Source organism: Toxorhynchites rutilus, chromosome 1 (genome assembly GCF_029784135.1).
Source record: "Toxorhynchites rutilus septentrionalis strain SRP chromosome 1, ASM2978413v1, whole genome shotgun sequence".
In the NCBI taxonomy this organism is placed as follows: domain Eukaryota; kingdom Metazoa; phylum Arthropoda; class Insecta; order Diptera; family Culicidae; genus Toxorhynchites; species Toxorhynchites rutilus.
This window is the reverse complement of record NC_073744.1, coordinates 31,401,358-31,425,947: the sequence shown is the minus strand read 5'-3', so window position 1 is coordinate 31,425,947 and position 24,590 is coordinate 31,401,358. Positions and strand designations below refer to the sequence as shown.

General features: G+C 43.1%; 1 protein-coding gene across 1 annotated transcript in view; it reads left to right on the top strand.

The window, feature by feature from the left end:
• LOC129764507 (ubiquitin carboxyl-terminal hydrolase puf) overlaps positions 1–24,590 on the top strand; it is a 29,427-nt gene that overhangs the window by 999 nt on the left and 3,838 nt on the right. Inside the window, exons 2-14 of the mRNA XM_055763646.1 lie at positions 122–1,903; positions 7,197–7,254; positions 7,312–8,260; positions 8,315–10,578; positions 13,160–14,783; positions 14,871–15,671; positions 15,734–16,758; positions 16,824–16,947; positions 17,007–17,194; positions 22,148–22,418; positions 22,474–23,331; positions 23,401–23,591; positions 23,660–24,542. Coding sequence (XP_055619621.1) covers positions 122–1,903; positions 7,197–7,254; positions 7,312–8,260; positions 8,315–10,578; positions 13,160–14,783; positions 14,871–15,671; positions 15,734–16,758; positions 16,824–16,947; positions 17,007–17,194; positions 22,148–22,418; positions 22,474–23,331; positions 23,401–23,591; positions 23,660–24,542 — 11,018 coding nt within the window. The remainder of the gene's footprint in view (positions 1–121; positions 1,904–7,196; positions 7,255–7,311; positions 8,261–8,314; positions 10,579–13,159; positions 14,784–14,870; positions 15,672–15,733; positions 16,759–16,823; positions 16,948–17,006; positions 17,195–22,147; positions 22,419–22,473; positions 23,332–23,400; positions 23,592–23,659; positions 24,543–24,590) is intronic.

Here is a 24,590-nt window from a genome sequence, read left to right as displayed (position 1 = left end):
AAATTCATATAAAATCATTTGGATAGTTTGCTCATTCAGATAATAATGGTTTCTCTGTCCTGTAACATTGAATGTTCAATGTCTGAACAACTAATCAAACACATTTATCTTTTTTTTTCAGACGAATCTCGCTTAGCCAGTAATGAGACCGAGCATCCGGTATTTCTGGCGAAGCGCGAGATCGAAACCGTTATCGGCTACATTCAGTGTTGGCCAGCCCGGCAGTGCATGTGCTGTTACAGGGATCCGAAAAACTTTGAGCGATTCAATTTAGTGGTCCAAGCGATCATATATTTCACCGTTTATCAGCTGAAAAACATCAAGGGTCCACTTGAACGAGAAGAGCTCAAGGCAGCTGCGAAGGTTGAGGATGCGAACGAATCTTCCGTCGTCGTTGACGGCACCAATGACGAAGAAAAGGAAGAGAACGAAAAACAGGATGTGTCCAACGATCAAATGGAACGCAATCATCAGCAGATATCCACTGGGGATGCGGTCGTCTTGGAAGACTTTTGGACTTTGCTAGACATTGAAAAGTTGCTCCTGCTATCTTCGAAGGCGTTCCTGTTGAACTTCCCGTTATACGTGGCATACAAGCATGGCGTGCATGCACGAATGGACGAAATTTCACCGCAAGAAGCACAAACACTGAGTATTTTTTGTGATTTACATGACAACGAAATTCCGGCGTTTCTGCTGAGAAACGTATCCCTTTTCTGCACTTCCGGAGGTTTCGACGCAATGATAAACTGTTTCGAATACCAGAACTTACCGGTACCAATAGCACACGCAATTACGGCTTCGATATCGAATCTTAAGCTATGGATTAACTACCGGTCGATAATACAACTGTTTATACCGATAAGAGTAAAAATCTTGCAATACATGTGTAAATTATCTGATCAGGATCTGAGGTCTCCCGCGACGAAGTCGATGGCCGATTTCATGTGGACCGCCATCAAGGATCCACTTGATTCGCAGATTACATTCGACACGGAGGGTTTAGCATTAGCTTTCAAGTACTTTACCAGCTCAACATTGACGATGCGATTGGCAGGAATGGCCCAGATCAACACGCACATAAATCTATTCAACGAAATTTGTACCACCGAAACCGTCGCGGAAGTTGAAGTTGTGGGACAAAAACTTGCCGACTGGTTAACGGAAAATCAAATAATTTCCCATCTTTTTGGTCCAAATCTTCACGTTGAGGTGATCAAGCAGAGCCACATTGTGCTAAATTTTCTTGCCGTCGAGAATCAAATCACCGAAGATCACATCTCGCTTATTTGGCAGGCCGCTCAGCTCAAGCATTGCTCCAAGCCAATCTATGATATTTTACCATCGCTGGTGAAAAATCTGGCTCCGCGTCCCGCATCCCATTTATATTCGCTGCTATCACGTCTTGACCCAAAGGAACACACGGAGCAGTCGATTTACATAGCTTCGGCACTGACAAAGCTCATCTGGGCACGTGACTGTTCACGATTGACGCTGATGGACCTTGCTAAGAACAATGTTCTGCGGGAAGCTGCGGCGGCGGCAGCAGCAGCCGCAGCAAGAGACGTTGAACTTCCATCCAGCTCGGAGAACTCCGTTTCTGTTGATGGAAGTAACAGCGAGGACGAACCGCAAGAGGAAGATAGTTCAGATCCGGATCATTCCTTGGCTGCAGCCGCAGCCGCAACAGCGCGATCACATCGCGTACAACCCGCTGGTGCCGGCGTATCAATCCCACCTATAGTGGTTGGGGCCACCAGTGCGGCCCAGAAGAATGCAGTGGCCGCTGTTGTGGCGGCAGCTGCCAATCTCATGGAGGCGGACGAGTCTGATTCGGGCGCTGCGGCGCCACCCCCTTGCAAACAAGCGCGCCACAAAAACTGCTGCGATGAAACAACTGATGGTAAGTCCTTTTCGATGATTTCTCGCGTAACTCTTCAGAAGGTCCAATGTAACATTTACGCCAGTTCGGGAAAAACGAAGCTGAGAACCATAACATTATTTCGAAAGTTGTGTTAAAAGGAATCAATCATTATCATTACTTTCACCACTATCAGTCAACAGTATCTCTGAAAAACCAATCGGGCTTGTGCTTTACTTAACTATTGTTTCGTGATTTGAGTTTCAAGTTGAAGCTTTGGAGCGAAAAATGTTACATTGGAGGTTTTGACTGACCACGTCTGCACATTGGGCAAATTACGTTGCACGATAAGAATTTGAAAATAACTACTGAACAATAATCTAAATACCAGCCTTTCGTGCTAAAGACGGATTATTATCGCTCGTTGAATTGAACTAAAAACGATAACAACACCCAAAAGAAACATAAACTCCAAACGACCGAAGTACGACTTCGTGTTATTTTGACAGTTTTGATATTTCGGGCGGTTCGAGCGTTTCGAGCGTTGGAGGAAAATGACGTCCAAAATAATAATCGAGTGCTTAAAATCCAAATCTTGAACGATTGTTTTTGTAAGCAACCTTGTGACTCTGATTGCCACTTTACAGATTTGAAGTAGCAAGAAGTGTCACAAGAATTAGCCTACTTCATGGAACGAACTGAATTGACTGCCTTCGCACTAATTCCGTATGGAACGAGCAACGGACGGGAGCTGATAAATCTATCGAATATCAACTAAGCGGGAGGATCAACAAGTACAACTCTCGTCAGTCGATTCAACAGGGTTTTCGGGGTGACCGGAATAAATCGCCACAGTAAACAACTGCAACAGAAACAACCGCTTAGAAAAAGTGTAGTAGGCTAGAAATATTTGGCGCGGGAAAAACATCATGTGCCTCACATTTCTATTATAAATTTATTCTCTTGTTCTCGTTTTTCGAAATTTATTCTGAGGACAATGTAATGGGGACGAAGTCCCCATTTGGCGAGGATAAGGAATCGAGGCGGCCCATGCCGCCAAGATGACGCAATCCGAGTCCACCGCCGACCCGCCGTCGGAAGCGGCGGTGTCTCGCACGCAAACCTGGGATCCACTGATTGCCCGGTTAGTTTGAAACATAGGATACGATCCTTTAGCAATGTCCGACCGAGCTCTAGCGAGCGTCGGACGGTATACGTCTGCCCGGGGCGTTACGTTTGCCTGGGGCGATACGTTTGCCCGGTTAATTCTTGTTTTGAAATACAATACCGCGCCACAATATTTATAGCCTACTACACATTTTATAAGCGGTGGTTTCTGTTGCAGTCGTTTTCTGTGGCGATTTATTCCGGGAACCGGTTTTCGGAGGTATTCGTAACGACACAATTTCAAAGATTACTCAGTTTATTCAAATTACCTTGGATTTTATTCCATTTCATTCTATCCTAAATCTACCTTAAATTTAATTCGAACGTGTGAAAGAAAGAGAAAACTATAAATGTTCATGCTCCTTGCAATCCATCAACGAAAGTCAAACCTCTGCGGACCCATGGAGACGTGTCAATGCGCTAAACTGAAAGAGAAGATTCCATAATCCTATCCTGCAAGTGAATGGCACAACCTACAACGACCCCGTCGACACCGCGAACAAGCTAGGAGAATGCTTTGCTGAACTGTCCTCGATTTCTGGATACGATTCTGAATTCATCCATCTAGAAAACGCGGACACGAATTTAATCCATCGATCCGTGGTTCCAATTTGAAAAACCGTTGAACGAACACTTCTCCGTCGAAAAATTCACTATCGTATTGCCCTCAACCAAAGATGAGTCCCGATTGGTCCCGATTGCATTGGTTATAAGATGATCAAGCAGGGGTCTCCGTTAGATGAAAACACTCTCCTCGACATCTTCAATGACCTCTGGTTGAAGCACGACTTTCCAGCGGAATGGAGACATAATATTGTGATCCCCATCCCCAACATCGGTCAGAACAGCTGCTCCATGAAAGGGTGCCGGCCAATATCATTAATTTCCTGTACATCAAAGGCCTGAAGAGGAAGATAAAACGACGGCTGATCGCCTACTTGGCCGAAAACAGAAAGTTTGACAATTTGCCTTCCGAACGGAAATGGGCACAAACACATATTTCGCCTCCCATGGAGAGGTGGTAGCTGAAGCCAAAATATCGACAGTACGTGGAGATAGTGGTCTTAGATCTAGAGAAGGCGTACAACCAAACCTGGATCCTACTCGTTCCGAAGACACTCTTTCTCGTTAGCCCTCTCGCTACGATCGTCATTAGGGTGATACTGCACATCGATCACACCGGCGCGCTATGTATACTTTTCGGTGCAGTGCTTTGATTAGCGGTAGCACTCCGACGGAGCACATTGCCGTAGTGAAAGGGTTAAAACCAGCGGATGTTAACCAAACCAATAGACCAAAAGGATGTTATGAGTCGGTTCCAGGGAATGTGCCTAAAACAACTCTCATATCCAGCAAGAAATTCGCCGGCAGGTGTTCTACTGACTGACCAAATGCACCGAGCAACAAAATTATAAAATAAGGATTTAATAGTTTTATGTAGAATATTTCTGTTATGTTACATCCTAATTTGTTTTTTTTTTGTTTTCCATGAAAAATGTTTCTTCACCTCGCGGCCATTGCTGCAGAGACGATCCAGCTCATGAGGCTTAAAGTCTCTTTAATGTGAAACGCGAAGCAGGGCTGGTTGGGTTTGGGATCAATGTGTCTAAGACTAAATACAAGCTAGCAGGAGAGGTTAATCGTAACATAATCCTTCTTGGCAGTAGTGTTGTGATCGACGGGGAGGAGTTCGAAGTGGTCGACGAGATAAGCTACCTTGATTCGTTGATAACAATTGTCGACCACACCAGTCGTGAAATTCAAAAATCCATGATCAACGAAATCGTGTCTAATATATGGGTTCCACAAATTCTTAACATATTAAGAACCGCTCACTAGTTTTCTCGTGTTTCGCGTCCCGTCTTTTACACGAAATAACCCGTGTTTTCTACACATGATGGTTAAATCCTTGGTCTGACAAAAATCTAAGAAGGCCTACTGATGGTTTTTTTGCCGTTATAGCGAAACATTTTAGACCGTAAATCGAAAGCCTTAATTGAAGAGGGTCGTTATAGCGAAATGCCGTATAAAGAGCGGCCGTATAGCGAGGTATGAGTGTATTCAGAAAGCCATCAAGGGTGGACGAATGCAATAGGCAAGACATGTTGCTAGAATGCCGGATAGCAATCTCACGAAGACGGTGATCGCATCGTATCTGGTGGGGACAAGAGGGAAAAGAGCCTAGCGAGCAAGGTGATTGGACTAGTCATGGATGAAAATGGCTTCTCTTTAAATATAGCCAGTGTGCAGTATGCGTTTCTCAGGCGATCTGTGTCGACTCGCATGCATCGAGTATTATCGTACTTCGAGAGCTCATTAGTACACTCTACGGTGGTGTACGGAAAACGGAATGTGGGGAAGTGAAATAAAGTGTCCTACTTTTTCCCATTTGTTTATTTATTTAGGCTCATTAGCATTTTAGCTGTAACAGAGCCGAATTTAATTGTGTACATGTTACATATTTATCGTATATATATACGTATGGTAAATCACACAATAGCCATTTTGGGCGTAAGAATATTTCTTTTGTTCCATTGTTTAGTTAGACCGGACAGCGAATACAGTTGATATTATCATTGTTGTGTTATAAATAGCACAACAGCCCGATGTTTCTTGTTGCAAGCAGCATAGATGAAGAGAGGCCAGGATTCCGACCATGAATAGATCTTCTTCACTAATGATTATTGCGTGGACGTAGTTCGAAAAAAAGCAACACTTTTTTGTGTATAACTTCTTATTACACGAGTAAAAATTGATGAAATTTTGGGCTAAACTACTCTAGAGTGTAATGATTAAATGTGAAAAATTTCGTCACAATATGTTAAGTGGCTATCCCCTCCTTTTCCTGAAGAAAATATGTCACCCTTATAAACTCGAGTCGACCGCAAGTAATCGGTTTTCTACGTTATTAGCATTAGAATTAAGGAAAAATGTATATATACTAGTAACAATACAGTAAGGAGTTCGGCTCCTTTAAACTTGTGTAACTAAGCCTGTAAAAATAAACGATTTAAATAAAAAAAAGGTAAGTGGTTATCGAGATGGCTTCCAAACAAGAAGCGCTTTGACAGAAAAATTATGGGTGCGCTCGTGGAAATTCCAGGCCAATCGCAAAACAGTTGGGAATCGACTATTCGACCGTGTCCAGTGTGGTAAAATCGTTCAAGGAGACCCAGACGACCCAGCTAGCAGCGGAAGGAAAGCGAAGACGACCGATCCCGTGATGGCAAGGAAAGTGAGGGATTACTTCAAGCGCAATCCGATCCTTTCGATTCGGGATGTGATTAATAATTAATTTTTCCGTCTAGCGGACAATGAAGTGGGTCGGACTTCATGTCATCAAGGTAAGGAAGGCGTCTAACCGAACCGATAAACAGAATACGGTGGTCAAATCCCGCGTCAGGAACCTGTATCGCGAATGGTTGGTGCAGCCGAAATGCATCGTAATGGACGACGAGACGTGCATTGAAGCAGACGCCGAGAAGTAGTTGGAGTAGGAGGGAGTTTTGTGGGTGCGGCAAAATCAGCAAGCTATACATAACGACCGGCACCATCAACGGGCAAATATATAAAGAAGAATGCCTCCAAACGTGCCTGCTGCCCTTTTTTTGGGACCGGATGACACTTTGTTTTGGTCGGATCAGGGCAGTTTCAAAAACGACCAGGATTTAATGAAAGAGTGGATGAAAATGTTTAAGAAAGATGGCGCAAATGTAGCACAGGTTTTATTGGGTAGCGACAATAAAATGAAGCGGGTCGGATTTCATGTCATCAAGGTTTGGAAGGCGCCTAACCGAACCAGTGTGGCTACGAAGACCCTCAATCTAGCTATTTAACGTTGACAGAAACAAACCGTGACCAAATTGAACGGGTAGCTTCAAAATTTGACAAAAGCGAATTCCTGCAAATAAGATGCTCTTTCATATTGTATTGAACGAACCTTGCTTGTTAGCAGGAGATTTGATAAAAATCATGAAATTTCCCTCCTCTATTCGGGTAAATATCCTTAGGAACGTGAGGTTATTGATTACGAAGCACTAGCATTCTTAGTGATGGAAGTTTGTTTGCAACAAACGGTTGACAATTTTTGAGGTAGTGAACGTTATAAAAATCAAGAAACTAAAACTATGATGGAATTTACCTTTATTCTCATCTCCCCAATCCACAGACAGCATCAAGGTGGAACCGGACATTTACGATGTTGACCAACGACTGAAGGAAAAAATGTAAGTTCTAAGGTAGAATCCAATGCTCATGTCTTATATCACTATTCAAACTTCCAGGCGCATGCCACTGTTGGGTCGCTCGATGGTGACGGGCTCCGCATTCAACGAGGATGCAGGGACGAGCAGCGAGGAGGATTGTTTGGATATGAGCGAGGCTTTCTCGGCAATACGCAAAAAAATGTTACGGAAGAAACGTAAAAAGGTCAGTGGATTGACTCGGAAAGAGCTACAGGAAATGGCCGAAAGTGTATCTGATGTAGAGGACAGTGATTTGCTGGCAGCGATGCTACCGGATAGTGACTGCAGCGATACCAATCTACAGAGTACTGTGCTCAGACACTTGGGACACCATGTCGCAGGTGGTCCAGGTGGTCCGGAAACTGACGGAGGCGTCGTTCCTCCTGTGGGGGATGATGTTCCACCCTTTCTCGGAGCGATGGCCGAAGGTCATTTGATAAATTTTCTCAATGCAACCGAAAATGACGGGAGTTGTTCCTCGCCTCTGAGCAATAAATCCGAGAAAAATATGGGAGACTTCGACGATGAAGATTCTCCGTGTGAGGAGGAGTTGGTGGAGCTAGCAGCAAGAGCGCAGTGTTTGCATCAACAGTTTCCTCTCCCAAGACCGCGTTCACTGGGTCCGGGAGGACATGGCTCATCACCGCAAGCCCGAACAAATACCCCCAATATTACTCTTACACGGGTCCATAGTGATCGAATGTCTAGCGGAAGCTTTGGTCCGGGGGCACAACCCATTACGCCAAGCGCATCGAGCAGTGGTACTCCTACATCTTCCGGAGGCAAAAATAAGCCAGCTACAACGCCTACGAATACAACAGGAAAAACGCCACAGGCACCGACGAAAGAAATGATTGCAGCCAGTGGTACCAGTGGCAGTGGTGGGAGTTGTGGAAGTATCACACCTTGCTCGCCAAATTTTCGATTTCCTGATGTCTGTCAACCAGGAAATACTTTGCTGTGGGATTTGCTTCAGGATGATAAAATTGTAAGCCCATTGACTATTGTTTCCAACATGTGAACAATATTGTGTTTTTTGTAGGGTCAACTAGGAGAGTCACTAGCACTAGAGGCGGAGAAGGTTCTGGGAACGTTACTTTGTTTTCACACTGATAAGATCATCCGTACACGTTTTATCGAAGGATGTCTACAGAATCTGGCAGAAAATAAGAGCGTTGTGACTAGTTTGAGACTATTGCCGAAGCTTTTCGCTTCTTTTCAGCAGTTTCGGGACGTTACGACTCATCAAGTCGTCCTCTGGGCAGAACGACACCATCGAATGATGCATCATTTCTTCAACAATCTCAAACACTACACCAGTGGGGCGGGCCGCAACGGACGGTATTCGAACTCACAGGGTGTGGTGTTGAATCAAAACGGAGCGCCACTGTACTCCCACGTGACACAAATTCAGGTGCGACTGCAATTTTTGTCATCTGTATTTAGTGACGTTGGATCGCCGAGAAATTTCAAACTTGCTCTCGGACAGGTTGACACCTTGTGGACGTCGCTAGCGAATGACCCCGAGTGCAGTGATTGTCTATTTGCATGGTTGCAGGGCCAGGTGAAAGGAGGAGATACTCATGCGCTGGGAATTAATGCGATTCAGCATTTGTATTTGAAGAGATTATCAGAACTGAAGTCGGAAGGTATTTCGATGGTTGCCTTGGGCCTTTTCCAGCAGCTTTTCACACTTGGTAGGGAGGAGATCATTTGCCATTCGAATGAAGGCCAAAATCCTAACGACTCAGTCGGTATGGAAAATCTTTGGAAGATTGCTCTTAGGGCAAATAACACGGACGTCTCACTGACTGCAATTCAATATATCAACACTTACTATATGGAGAAGCAATTGAAGTACGAAAATCAATTTGTGGCTCAATGTATGAATCATTTGTCCCAAGCGGTTGACGAATTGCATCGCCAGAGTCCGAGCTCAGAGAGCGCACTGATGTGTGTTCAAAGAGCGCTGATGCTGCTGAATACTCATTTAGAGACATTCCGAAGGCGTTACGCCTATCATTTAAGACGATGGGCTCTGGAAGGTAAGGAGATTGGAGCACATAGCGCTTTGCGGAGTGAGGGTCCTGGACCACCGATACGAATCGTTCTACAACCAGCTGGCGTACCAGAAAAGTCTGTACTTCATCTTCACGCCACCGATTTGGTTGCTGATTTGAAGGCAGAAATAGCCAAATGGTGGGAAACCGTTCAGGGTACCGTCAAAACTGCACACAACGAAACAGCTGCGAGGACCGGTTCTGGTGCAGTATTGGGTCTTCTATTAAGCGAAGGACCGCTACGGATAATCACACAAGGTCAGGAAATTACTGCCGAATACGATGAGCGCAGTATAACTGATGTTGGCTTCAAGGACAACCAAATGGTTTACGTTTCGATGGGTAGTCGTGGTGGACGGCGACGAGACCACCACGACCACCCTTCAATGCAACCACCGCCACAGAAGGATTGTCTACCAACGTTGTTGCTTCTCAAGAGTCCTTATTTTGAACAATTGTTCAAGTTAATGCAAACGCTGGGCGACATGAAACTAACAGGCCCCGGAGGTCGTGTGCAACCCAACACTAAAGCTCAACTACTCTCCCGTAGAGTGTGGGATATTCTTACCATGCTTCCAACGGCGCCAACATTCTTGAATACACTCAAAAATTTATCCTTCAACGAGTACAATTCGGAGTGCTTCTCTGAGCCTGAATCACCCGATTCGCCACGATACAGCTTGAAGGATATTCTCGATCCATGCAATCTACAGAAATTCATGTACTCCCTTCACATCGTGGAAAGTCTCTGTAAGTCCAAATTTATAGGAAGCTGCTGCAGTGGTTCCAGTGGTAGTCCCGTAAGTTCCAGTTCGGTTGGAGTGCCCATAGCTGCTACCACTTCGGGAATGCCCGGAGGATCGCGTTCAGCCATAACCACAAGCGCTTCCAGTGCGAAAAGCCTGTCGGTCAAAAACCAACTGAAGCTGAAGATTTCGACCTCGAAGTCACTCAAAATGCAGAACCAGAAAATAGCGAAACAGCAGCAAGCACTAGCGATTAGCTGTGAAGATAGTGAGATGGTCTCTCCGTCCGGGAAGAAATCCTCACCATCTGGTGGCCACCGACAAATGGATTCGGGCGGTGGTGACGGCGACGGAAAAAGTAGTTCCAGTGAGACAGAGACTAACAAGGAGAGCAAAATTGAATCGGCCGTTCTGTCGGAAAAGGTGGACAAAAAGGAGGACCGGAAAGAGGAGGAAAAATCGATGAATGAGACGGGTTCAACGGCAGACGCGGAAATTCGGTGAGTTCTCGCTAACAAGACATGCATTTTGTGTATCGAATTGTGACGAATTTCATGCCAACTCGACTGGCCATTGGCAGCACCATCTCAGATTGCAGTGAATGGTTGTGGGAGTAAAAACCTTGTTCATTTAAGCAACTTTGGTTACTTGAAATCTTCGGAAAAGAATTGGACTACTTTTTGAAAAGGGCCGACATTTTTTATTTATATTTTACAAAAATTTTTAACTCAAAAACGATAATATCTACAAATAAATGGTCAAAGGATGAAATGTAGGAAAATGTTTAAAGAATAATTACAAGGATTTTTTTTTATAATTGAAATTAATTTTTCTTAAAAATTTTTTTTTTTTCAAATTCTCAAAAACATTGGGTGTATGGCCACAATTTCAAACAAGTCATCCATACATCGGCAGATAGACGCTTTTACAGGAAAAAAGTTTTTCTAACAACTTTGTAATCTTTTTTTTTTTTTTGAAAAAAATACAACTAATCCTATTTTTGTTTAAAATCAGGATAGCGATACAGTGTTTTCGACAAAGTTTCAGGTCTTATTAAAATATGAACTTTTGTCGAAGACATCAACTTCCAATCTTTTATAGTTTCTGGAATACATGGCATTTTTGTAAGAGACTCTTGAAAAAGTAATGTTTTACTTATGACATTTTTGTGAGTAAATTCTCGCGTTTGAAATGTTCTCGATATGTTTCTATATAGAAAAAAGTTTGCAGAACATGTAAATCGCGATAATTTATACATAAGAATGTTATCAGGTCAACATTAACCCATTAACGACCAAGCTGTAAGAATTATTTTTTTATCAAAAGCCATTGGTGTAATTTTGATTATTGGCGTTACAGAAACCCCAATCTTCAAGAATTATTTTTTTCCGTTCTTCTGTCTACCGGAAAATGACAAAAAATCAAAAAAAAAAGCGCCAAACAAAAACACTGGCCAAAACCTACATTCTTGTTCCTGTAGCAGGTTGAATCAAAGTGTTTTTTTTTCCTACATCACAATGTGTTTTTTTAGGTTATGTGAGGTTATGTACTTTCCGGACATAGCTGCTTTAAACCGATTTTTTTTGCCCAATGAAGTGATACAAATTTGAATGAAAACGATAGTAGGTGGTAGCTAATAGACTAAGCTATCATTTCATGCTGAAACCTTACCATATGGTTGCTTTCCAAAGCCATGAAAAATGATCGAAGTTGCTGTTCGATTTCTCGAACGCTTGGCATAAAACGAATTAAAAGTAATTGAAAAAAACATGAAAAGGTTGTTCGAAAAACTCTTTCCCTGTAAAAGTGTCCATCTTTCTATGTATGGGTGACTTGTTGGAAATTGTAAGGGCTATTCGTATCTCCCTTTTTTTCTAAATCTAAATAAAACATATTTTTATGAAAAATGAATTTAAATTTTCAAAATATTTATTTCAATTATTTTTTTTAATTTGTTTGATATTTTTTAAAAGACACTTATTTTCTACATTTAATTCTCTAACCAACATTTTGTGAATCTTATAGTTTTCGAATGAGTTTTTTTTATATTTTGAGTTTTTTTTCAATTTTTTTTCTCCAAAAATCCTAATTCAAAAGTTATAATGCATACAAAATGTTGGTTAGAGAATCAAATGTAGAAAATTATTTATGTTTTCATTAAAAAATATCAATCAAATTTTTGAAACAAAATTTTATAGAAAAAAAAAATTATAATGAAAACTCATTTTTCTCAAAAATATGTTTTTTTTTTTAATTTTTGAGAAAATTGAAATGAATAGCTCTTACAATTTCCAACAAGTCATCCATCGGAAGATGGGCACTTTTACAGGGAAAGATTTTTTTCTATGACCATTTTTTCATGTTTTCTTTGAAAAATTATTATTTTAAACATCAATGACCTCCTTATATATGAATTATCGCGATTTACATGTTCTGCAATCTTTTCAATATGTCAACTTCAATATGTCAACAACATGTCAAACGCGAGAATTTATACACACAAATGCTATGAGTAAAACATAATTTTTTTCAGAGGTCTCCATACAAAAATGCCAGAAACTATAAAAAAATAGAAAGTTAATGGCTTCGACAAAAGTTCATATTTTAAGTTGTTAGAAGTTGTTAGAAAACCTTTTTCCCTTTAAAAGTGCCTATCTTTCGATGTATGGGTAACTTCTTTGAACATTTAAGGGCTATTCACATTTTTTTTTTGAGATTTAAAAAAATACGTTGTTGAAAAAAATATATTTTAATTTTTGAAATATTTGTAGTTTTACTTGAATTTTTTTTTTATTTTTTTATGAAAATTCGAACGATATGAATATATCGTATTATAGTTTTTGAGTCATAAATTTTCATAAAAAATTAAAAAAAACTGGCCCTTTTCAAAAAGTAGTCTATTTTTGTTCGAAGGTTCCAAGTATACAAAGTTGCTTAAATGTCCAATGTTTTTACACCCACATTGATTCACTGCAATCTGAGACGGTGCTGCTAAGACTCCTGAGACAAGTTGGTATGAAATCCCTCTTGTAAATGTTAACCCGTTGCTAAGAATAACCATATTTTTCTACTTTTTCACAGCACTTATTCCGATCAGGTGCAAAATGCAACCCAAAACCAGCCATCTAAGCTATCCAGCAGTCCCGTGAATGCATCACTAGAATGGAGTGAGCAGTTCATCAAATGCGGTGGATTGGCCCATCTCTATCAGATTTTTATCTCCGGCGTTCTGCAGAAGCAATCAAGCAGCAAGGAGGGGGATGATTTGAACGAATGGCGCCACGACTGTTTGGCAAGCCTGTTGCGGATACTCTGTCTACTGGGGATGGAGGAGTTTAAACCCGAAAACGAGAACGCAATCATCATCCCGAAATTGAACCGGCACACGCTGGGACTGATGGAGGTCCGTCCCTCGCTAGAACGGATAGCGAGCATCTTGAACGAAGAATCCCACCCCATGAGTCCTCACCATTTCAAAACGGGACTTTTCGGTAGGGCCCAAGTCATTCACTATGCGATGAATTTGTTGGTTTGTTATGCTCATTCGTTATCGGAGGTGCGCTCGACGCTGTGGACGATTGATGCGAATCTGAGCTGGGTTCAGCGGCTAATACTGGATGACCCCGAACCGACGGTACGAAGAGAGGCTTGTGCAGCGCTATACAGATTGTGCTTGGGAAACGCTCAGACTTACTACGAACTAATGGCCCCCCTGTTATCCAAGTTGGTATCCCTGTTGTCGCTGGCGGAAAAAATGCGACCACAAAATCAAACATACCACTTGTCACCAGACGAGGGAAAGGAACCATACGGACCGGCATGTCGAGATTATTTCTGGCTGCTATGCAGGTTGGTGGATTCTTTGTCGCCAGATTTGGTGAAAGACTGTGGCGGAGAGTTGAGCCGGAAATCCTCTGGATCCATCGGAATTGAATCAATGTGCCGACAGGTTTCGAAAAGTATTCTCGATCGGGACTATCTGGAAAGCCGTCATGGAAGCCCGGATGATGGATTATTCGGACTATTAAATCTGATGGCTAATTTAATTAAATTTGATCCACAGTTCAAGTTCAGTGAGGATGGTCAGGAGTTTATTGCCAGAATATTTCAGTCGCTGTTTGAGCTTCCATCTCCAGACGATCGCGAAAAGCCGAAGTGTAAGAGTCATGGTGCTCGAGCGGCCGCCTATGATCTACTAGTAGAGATGTGTAAGAATGCCCCCAAAAATTATCTACTGCTACATGGAAGGCTTATGCAACAGCACCGCGCAGGTCCGCACTCTCCGTATCCGTGGGATTATTGGCCTAGGGATGAAGGCAGATCCGAGTGTGGTTATGTTGGTCTCACCAATCTGGGTGCCACCTGCTATATGGCATCCTGCATACAGCATCTATTTATGACGCCTCAAACACGGGATGCGATCCTTTCGATTTCCCCGGATGCTCCACAGAAACATAAGGCAACACTTTATGAACTTCAGCGAATGTTTGCCTATTTGATGGAATCAGAGCGTAAGGCTTACTGCCCGAGGTCTTTTTGTCGAGTCTACCAAATGGATCACCAGCCACTAAACACGGGCGAACAGAAGGACATGGCGGAGTTTTTCATCGATTTGGTTTCGAAGCTGGAGGACATGACGCCCGAGCTGAAGGCATTGGTTAAGCGAGTATTCTGCGGTGTTATCAGCAACAATGTGGTGTCATTAGTGAGTTTTGTATATGTAGTCTTTCGATCTGCGTACTCCGAGCGCACACCATACAAAAATATATTCTAACTGTTTATTCTTTCGCAGGATTGTGGCCATGTGAGTCGAACGCTGGAGGAGTTTTACACGGTTCGCTGCCAAGTGGCGGATATGCGTAATTTGCACGAGTCACTGGATGAGGTTACCGTCAAAGATACCTTAGAGGGAGACAATATGTACACCTGCTCGCAATGTGGGAAGAAAGTGCGTGCCGAGAAGCGAGCTTGTTTCAAAAAGCTTCCGCAGATTCTTTGCTTCAATACAATGCGCTACACGTTCAACATGGTCACTATGTTGAAGGAGAAGGTAAACACCCATTTCAGCTTCCCGATGCGACTCGATATGTCTGGATACGTTGAGAAGACTTTGATGCCACACCACTACCAAGAAGAGAAACGGAAATCCGAACTGCGGAAGTCCTCATCTCGAAACGTCAGTGAATCGAGTGCTTCGGAGGGTGGAAGTCTTCCGTGCAGTGGGGGTGAAGAAAGAAAAGAGGACAAAGTTAGCTCAACTGATGGCCAGGAACAAGTCCAGACTGCTGTGTCTCCTTCGGCAACTACGAACGACAAGGGTGAGTTACAGGAGAACGATGAACTGCACAAACAACAGAAGAAGTTGGACGAAGAGGATTCGGAGGATTTTAACGAACACTATGAATATGATCTAGTGGGAGTGACAGTTCATACAGGGAATGCAGATGGAGGACATTATTACAGTTTCATCAAGGAGAGGAATGAGGACAGCAACCCGAATCACCAGGAACGATGGTTCTTGTTCAACGATGCCGAAGTCAAGTTATTTGATCAGTCGCAGATTGCGGCTGAGTGTTTCGGCGGAGAAATGACCGTAAGATTCAAGTTATTATGATATAGAAGACGGTTTTAGATCCATTCTACTCTTTTTTTTAGAGCAAAACCTATGACTCAGTGACCGAAAAGTATCTGGATTTCAGTTTCGAGAAAACAAACTCTGCGTATATGCTGTTTTACGAATGGCGCTCGAATAAAGGTACCAACATTCAGCGGGATCAGGCTAGCAAACCGTCCACCTGTACATCAGCGTCATCTTCATCGTCTTCGGCCTCATCCACTTCTCTGATTTCGATGCCTGCGACTACCACGACGACCGATCAGGCAGTTCCATCGTCGTCCACTTGCAGCACCAATAGCAGCAGTAGCAGTAGTAGTAGTAATAATAGCAATGGCAGCGGTGGCATACACCATCTCTCGCCAAGCGCAAGCAGATCGGACGTAGCCCCCATCGAAGATGGCGTGCAGACAGCTAGGCTGGAGGAAATTGTTACACCAAAATCTTCGCAATGTGCGGACACTTCAAGCGCTCCGCCTTCACTCGTTCCACCAACACGAGACGATAATCAGACTGAAAAACTCATCCAGAAACAACACCCTAGTGATGTAGCATCGATAGTAGATAATTTAAGTAACCTAAGTAAATGTGATATAGATGTTAAGTCTAGCATTAGAAGCGCTACTGCCGCCGTCGTTCCATCGCTTGCTCCTAGTACATCATCATCCTCGCCGCTGCCTTTAGCTACTCTTCAGACCAGTACGTTGAGCATTCTTTCGCCATCGGGTCCTCTTTTGGGGCCATCGATGCTCCAATCTCCGTCTTCGTCCTATTCCTCAATTTCATCACTGTCGGCCCTAACCGCCACCGCTGGAGGCAATGTAGGCCTCCCACTGAGCGCCGTTGTTCATCAATCTGCTATCTCGAGTGCTCTCCAACCGTGTTCGTCGTCCGCCGCATCTTCATCATCTCTGTCTTCGGCGTCCTCCATGGGACTGGTCGGACGGATAGGTCCGCCTCCTAAACGAAAGAGAAAAATCCTTAGCAAAGAGCTAGAGGAATGGATATGGCAAGACAATCGACACTTCCTCCAGGATAGGAACATTTTCGAACACACCTATTTTAAGTGAGTTTTTCGGTATTTTCTCAATATCGTTATGTCTAACGCGCTTTTCTAAATCATTTCACCAGCTTTATGTGGCAGATCTGCGGCCACATTCCGCAGACATTACTCGCGCTGCCTGACATCACATGCATTGCAGCCCAGCTGTCCGTCTCCTTCTTTATTGAAACATTCATCCACGCGAAGGAGAAGGTAACGAACGATTCAATGAATGTTACTTTTGTTCATTAACTTTTTTTAATTTTTGCTAGCCAACCATGGTGCTGTGGGTCGAGTTGCTCACGAAACAGTTCAACGCGAGCCAGGAAGCTTGCGAATGGTTTCTCAGTCATATGTCGGCCGAGCCGTGGTGGCCGGTCCAGGTGCTAATCCAATGTCCGAACCAGATGGTCCGGCAGATGTTCCAGCGACTGGTGATTCACGTTATACAACGATTGAGGTAAATAGCAGAATGGTAGCCAAATGGTTCGGAGCGTTCGAAGTGAAAATAAGAAGGGGCAGTAAAAAGGAATACGTTGTTTTTTTGCATAAATTTGAATGCCCAACTCAGCATCAAACATGCATCATTTTGTTCGAAAGCTTGTTGCCATTGTATATCTTTTATAGAACCTTGTACCTTTTTTCCTTCCAATGTTAGTGCAAAGTCTTTTATTGACTAATGAGAACGACCTAAGGCTCATCGATTTCGCCACCTCCAAGAATATGGCCGATCGTAGTACCTTCTTCCACCATTTTCTCCACCGAATCACCAAATCAAACAGAAGCACAGATCGGCCATGTTCTGATAGTTGGTCGGCACATCTCCGAGATAACTGACATCAGAACCTATCGAGGCGCTTATATCGATTCGAACCACTACCTAGTGATGGTTAAGATGCGCTCAAAACGCTCCGTTGTGAACAACATACGGTGTCAATGCCCGCGATTGATGCAAGCAGATGTCGAATACACGCACTCGCTCGAAGTTGCGTTGCCGGAAGACGACGAACTCAACGAAGTTTCCCGAACGACGAATTTTTTCGACGAATTATTGGAACATTATTAAAATAGTCATGAACAGCGTAGCGGTGTTACACGAGAAGAATGCTGTGCGGGAGCTAATGCTGCGGCAAGCTACCTATCGGAACGTGGTGCGATATGAGCAGAGGCGTAGAGAGCAAACGCGATTCTTCCAGGGGAAGAAGCGCGAAGGAATAGAACAGCTAGACCACTCTCATGAGACGCAAGAATTCTACAGGAAACTCAATGCATTCCGAAAAGGCTTGTTTGTTTCGGAACAAGAATGGAAGTTGCACTATGGTCACGCAAAGTTTCACTGAAAACGTTAGTGTCATGCAAGAGTAAGAAGAAGTGCTTTAGATATATTGTGACAACGGAGTTGATTCACCCATTTCATCCAATTGTCTTCAATTCCTCCCAATCGAATAATATGGAGCAATATTCAGATAAAAAACTTAGAAGAATGACAGGGTGACTGTGTGCAGAAATGGAAAGAAGATGGGATGAGAAGGCCGACTAACGGAGTATCCAGAAAATTATGCGGCCCATCCGAAGAAATGTTCGTTATTTTTTCAAAATCACAACGGATTTTTTTTTGTATTGTTTTCTTGAAAATGCATCCTCATTTTTTTATTCCATCAAGCTTCTACGAGCAGTTGAACACGAAAAAATCCGGACACAATAAATGTTTTTTTTTTAATTTCACTGAATCAACCTAGAGTGTGTAGAATCACGGAAGAACAAAGAAGAAAGCTGGATTAAGAAGTTTTAAGGACGAGGTTGTGCCGGATCGGAATTGAAAGTAGAATTTGGATTCGAAGAAGCTCTCGAGAAAATTGTACAATTTTATGTTCAACATAATATGATTGTGAAGTTACGTACTGCCATGGTGGTTTCGATCAAATTCCTGGACAGAAATTTTATACCTTGCATGACCGGAAGAATGAAAAATCGGAAAGAAGTCGATATTCCATAGAACAATCCTTTTCTGGTAAGCAATCTGCAGTTGTGGAATGAAAAGCGAAACATTCATCACTTCTGGGACCCTGAAACAGAGAATTTACCAAACTACTGCCTTTTCTGGAGCAGCATAGGGTGAGTTGTCTACTCAATACTCCGGAGATAAGACCAGTTGAGGAGTACCAGTCAACTGTGAAGGATATACTGAAGAAAAAGGGTGAAAGAGCAGTTATACTGAAGGATTTAAAGTGGAAATGGAATTCAATCGCCAATCAAGCGTCCTGTTCTCCAAACATGTGCTCTCCTGGAAAAGATGATGAAAAAATACCGTGTACGAAGAAATGCAATGGCCTATGGTGAAAAGGAAGTTTGAAACAGTGTTGTAAACGGACGACACTTTTGGTAACCATCACATACTGGCCTTGTGCGAGAGTTACGAGTTACGAGAGTTACAATCTGCCTTATTCTACGCGGCGAGTGACGTGAGATAGCAAAGTTCCTCGCTTCATTGAGGAAGCTACATTACTTTTCAACATCTTTTTGATACCCGAATCGATAACATAAGGGGATACGACTTCAAATCTCACATAGTGACAAACTAGAGTCACGCCATTCGCCTACGGGAATGCAGTGACTTGAGCCATCTCACCCCATTCGCCGCGCGGAATAAAGGGGAATATGTACTGTGAATTTGACCAAGAATGCATTGCTCGGATCCAACAGTCACATCAGAAATAAACACACAGCGACAAACACGACCATCAGTTGAACGTTTATATGTTCTCTCTTTCTGTCGAACGTACACAGAAAAGCGGTGAAATATACTATCTTCATTCTACCATTTGTGGTCATAACCGGGGCTCTGCATAGTCATAGTCAATTGACTATCTGACTGACTATATCCGTACTCAGTTAGTAATGACTTTTGACTTCTTCACGCAGTTTTTCCGCCAAAACGACTGAACAGCCAGTCGGGCGTTTAGTCGCTATCTCCCTCTACCGACTCGATTATATCATTTCATTCTTCCCAATCGAATTGTCCTCATCGCATTTCGAAGTGACTTCCCCCAAAACGAATTCGTCCCTCTCTTTCTCTCTCCCATATAGGGTAGATAGGGGCAATATGGTCCCCCTAAGAACGAATCGTCCTAAATCATGTAGGAACATCTATAAATTATGCTACATATTAAAATCTCACAATTTGAAACCTTATTGATAGATGTAGATTGTATGAATACGTTTTAAAAAAGAATAATGTGGAAAAATTACACTTTTAAAAATGTGTTCCATTTCCATCGATCGAAAACACTACGGGGCAAAATGGGCCACCATGCGGGGCAATATGACCATGTCTATTGATTACATAATTTAAGCATGTTTTCGTACGGGAATAACGTACTAAGTTCATAAAACAAAAGCTTATTCTATTTTGCAACTTTTACGTGTATTTCAGTGATTGGACTACAATTTTACGTTGCTCAAATAAAGAACAGAGAACATCTTTTTTTTTTATCTGTATTATAGTGATTTTCAACTCATTTGGCTGGTTCGTCACTTTTACTTCCATTTTTGGAAGAATGTCGGGAGTGAGAATTGAACTCGTGACCTTCAGCGTGAGAGGCATGGATGTTACCACTACGCCAGATCGCCTCCCACAGAGAAAATCTGTGCATCGATAGCATTGATTCTGTTTATCGCCACCCGTAGAGGAACTTAATTGTGTCCCACAGTAGCAACATAAGGTGTCCTCTGGAATATTCTATAATGGTTATTCCTTGCTCAGCACCCTGCGCTCATCTGCCTTTTTCTCCGCATTGCTAGGATTTTGGAATTTTTGGTCTGCACCTGTTGAATAAAGATAATAATTTTTAGTTTACTTGCTGCTCCTATGGAAAAAAAAGATAGTTACTGGAGTCACTGATGTTTTATCGACGTTGAATTGCCTTTCTGGTGGAGTGTTGTATTTCTGCTGTATGTCCTCCAGTAAAACGTAGAATTTCCCGACAGTAACGCGATTGAATCATTTAGTCCTAGCGGCGGATGTTGCTTCTCGTGTCCGAAGTGACATTTGTGGGTAACACTTTCGAAAACCAGCCAGCCAATCTATGCCGGATAATTGCTTTTGACTATTGAAAGAGTGAGAAATATGGAGCAGCAAAGGGTCTGCACAACGTAGATAACGTTTAAGTGTTTCTCGCGGAACACAATTCACTAAGGATGCTTGTCACACTGTCGTACTTCTCTTCGCTGCATCGGTGGCCGGGTTCAAGGTCTGTGACCACATGATTCCACATCTATTTCCAACTATGTTTACAAATTTTAACAGCTGTTTTTACATGTTATGTTGAAAAAATATCTGGTCATAATGCTCCAAGCAGGTATGCCCATTCCGCCCCGTACGTTTACACTCAATAAAAATGAACCGATCTTTTACATGAAACGGCAAAGCAGCGCAACAAATCAGTGAAAATGTTCAGAAATAATACCAGTACGAATTGATATAAAGAGCAGAGTCATAAATTTCAGCATGGAGCGTACAGAGCTTATTTTGTTGACTGTATGTTTTTCGTGATAAACAGTCAGTGTGATATTTGTCTCAATATCTTTATACAACAATTGAATTTGAATACGGTTTTCACGGAGATACTTAATGAGAGTATTTCTAACACAATTGTTGGCAAATTAGTGTTATTGGTTCAATAACAAGCCCAAACGAACGATGGCCCATTTCGCCCCGCCTTGTCATATTGCCCCTATCTACCCTACGTGTACATGCATCGATGTTTGAGTTCATCGTGGTTTGACATACGCTACAGGTGAGCTAGATTCTTTTGTATCCTACACGAAAATTTCTTACACGTATAAAATAGCGTGCAGTGTGAGTGCGCTATTTTGCACGCCTAATACTAACTAATATTAATGCGAGAACCTCGTTTCTCTTTATATGGACGTAAAAATAAGATTGCATACGCGGGTATAAATTTCGTTCCTAGAAATGTGAATTGAAGTCAGTTGAATGAAGAGGCAGATTGGTATTCATTAGTCGAGTCAGTCAACATAATCACTGACTGGACTAGTTCACCAGTCATCCTCGCTAGTCAACGCTAGTTAATTCATTTTCTAGTCAAGTTACTTTTTGTTGTGGGCGACTGCCGAAGCAGTTCTAGTTGAAGCGAAGCTACTGAGAGTAGAGTCGGTCTTCATTTTTCAACTTCGAAGATTTCGGGCCATGGTCATAACCATCCTTTAATTCCTACTAATTTGACTGTAGTTTTAATGTCATTTGACCGTTCATGATATGCATTCTTTCTTTTTATTCTGTTTTAAAGCGTAGCTTCACACATACACATCTATACACGATGGAAATCATCGTAATCCTAATGGTTTATTCTTCACCTTCTCCTAAATAATCTGATGTTGTGTCTCTCTGCAGGCAAAGCCATAGTGGACTCTATCTGAAGGTGGAATCTGACGAAGATAGCAATGAAATAATCGGCAACGTGTCCTGCGTGACACGGTTCATAAAGTCACTCATCATGCTGATGGAACATGGCGCCCGAGCTCACCTGCGGCATCTGTCGGAATTTTTCGGGTTGCTGTACGAGTTCTCACGAATGGGCGAAGAGGAGGCTCTATTTCTACTACGAATAAACGTGATACGAAGTGTGGCCGATTTCTATCTTGGACACAAGGCACAAGATTGCGTGAGTATAGGCTTAACGTTGTGTTGGAAACTAAAATGAAAAAATAATCTTTTAGATCGATACCAATTCTGATAACGAAGAAAACTCCTCCGATGAGACGCTCACGGTGGACAAAAGTCGACCAGCCTCGCTGGATAAAATGATCGCTCTGGTTGCATCCTTAGTTGAGCGTTCGCGTGGTCCCGACCTTAGACTACATCTTTCCGCGCGGGATTATAATGCAATCGCTGGAGGAAAAGGTTTCCCGTTTCTCTATCAGCAGATCAAAGATAATATCAATCCCCATCAAACGAGGCATCTGATTCATGCGCTCTGTCGGTGCGACGAACGTCTAGCGGGTCAAATAATTGCGATGTTATTTACTGCTGTGACAAAGCACACCGAGTTGTGTGGACCGTTCTTCAAATTATTAACCCTATTAACAGAATCGACGGGCGGTCCTTCGGGGCTGCCTTGTTTCTCTCAGCTTGTACTTCAGCGGGTTTGGGATGCCGCAGAATACTGTCCACAATCTGCCCTGGACTGGTTAGCCGTACAAGCTCCTAGAAATAAAATCGCCCACACTTGGATTCTCCAGTCGGCAGAAAATTGGGTCGAAACATTCCTGCTGGCTCACAACAACGCACGAGTAAGGAATGCCGCGGCTTATCTGCTTGTGTCTCTGGTTCCGTCGCAGAACTTCCGTACCAACTATAGGGCAACTTCGCATCACAAGTTGACAATGCATTCATCGCAGCACAGAGAAATTTCCTGCGAAGCGCAGCTTATCCTCCACACCATTCTGAACCTTTTGTTGCGATTATTACGATCGGCCCGCAATTTCACCGACATTAGCGTTCATGGAACCACTAAGCTGACAGCTTTCTTCAACTTGATGACGTACTGCCTGGTATCGAAGACAGAAAAACTAATGGTATGATTTGCTAAAATGTAAAAATTGTGGAAAATGGTCTAACTCTTTTCTATTTTTGTGGAATTTAAGCTTGGTCCACACCTACGAACGCTTTGGGAATTGTTCCATCCACGGTTGTCGGAACCATCGGTCCCAGCGCATCACAACAAGCAGGCTCTGTTAACGTTTTGGTACCAGGCCACACTCGATTGTCCCGAGAATGCGTTGTTGGTTGCCAACTGTCCAGATATTACCAGAAATATTGCATTTAACTATATACTGTAAGTAATGACTGAGCTTCTCGTTTCCCTTCCAGCATGTCATGAATAACATTTTCCGAATTACTCAGGGCCGACCACGACGACTCGGAAATTGTGACCTACAATCGTGCGATGCTACCGGTTTACTACGGATTGCTGAGGATGTGCTGCCAACAGAGCCGTCTTCTGACACGCCAGTTGGCTGCTCACCAGAATCTTCAATGGGCTTTCAAAAACATAACTCCCCATCCGACCCAGTACCCACTAGCGGTGGATGAGTTATTCCGGTTGATGACCCTCTTTGCCCAGCGACACCCAGATGCAACGGAAGCTGAACAACGTGAGGTAACCATTTTCAGGAGGACTACTCTGACGGCCTACTTGAATGGGCTCGATGCCCGAGTGTCGTGGGGCACGCTGATAGCTGCTTTACGGATTCTCGTCGACAACGATGACGATCGACTGTTTGTGGTATTGAATGGAGGAATCACCCTTTGCTTCGATGCGCTGCATACGTTACATTCGATGTATCATGAGGCTACTGCTTGCCACGTGTTTGGTGACCTGCAGGAACTGTTGACTGAGGTGATATTACTGATAAGCACTCTACGAGCTAGCTGTCGCGAACAGAAAAAACGACCACCGCCGGCTCTGATGAAAGGACTTCCGGATGCGATCCGCCGGCTTGCCACATTATTGAATACCTTCAATCCACCTGAAATGCGCAATATTGCGCTGGAAGTTCTGAAAGAGCTCGTCAAGTGTGCCCCGCCAGAGATCATCAGCACAGTGCTGGTTCCCTTGCTCACTCACTGCCACACCCAGAATGTATCGCTCACGATGGGTCCTCTGGGGTCCTATTTTCCACGACGCGGCATGAAAGCCACCTGGCCACCGGTCTCCAAGAATACCCCTCGTCCACCCAGGCCAATGGTTCAAATGAATATACCACAGTCCCAAATATGTGAAAAGGTTTGTTGTGTTGCAGATCACTAAAAACTAAGTTAGAAGCTACTGTGT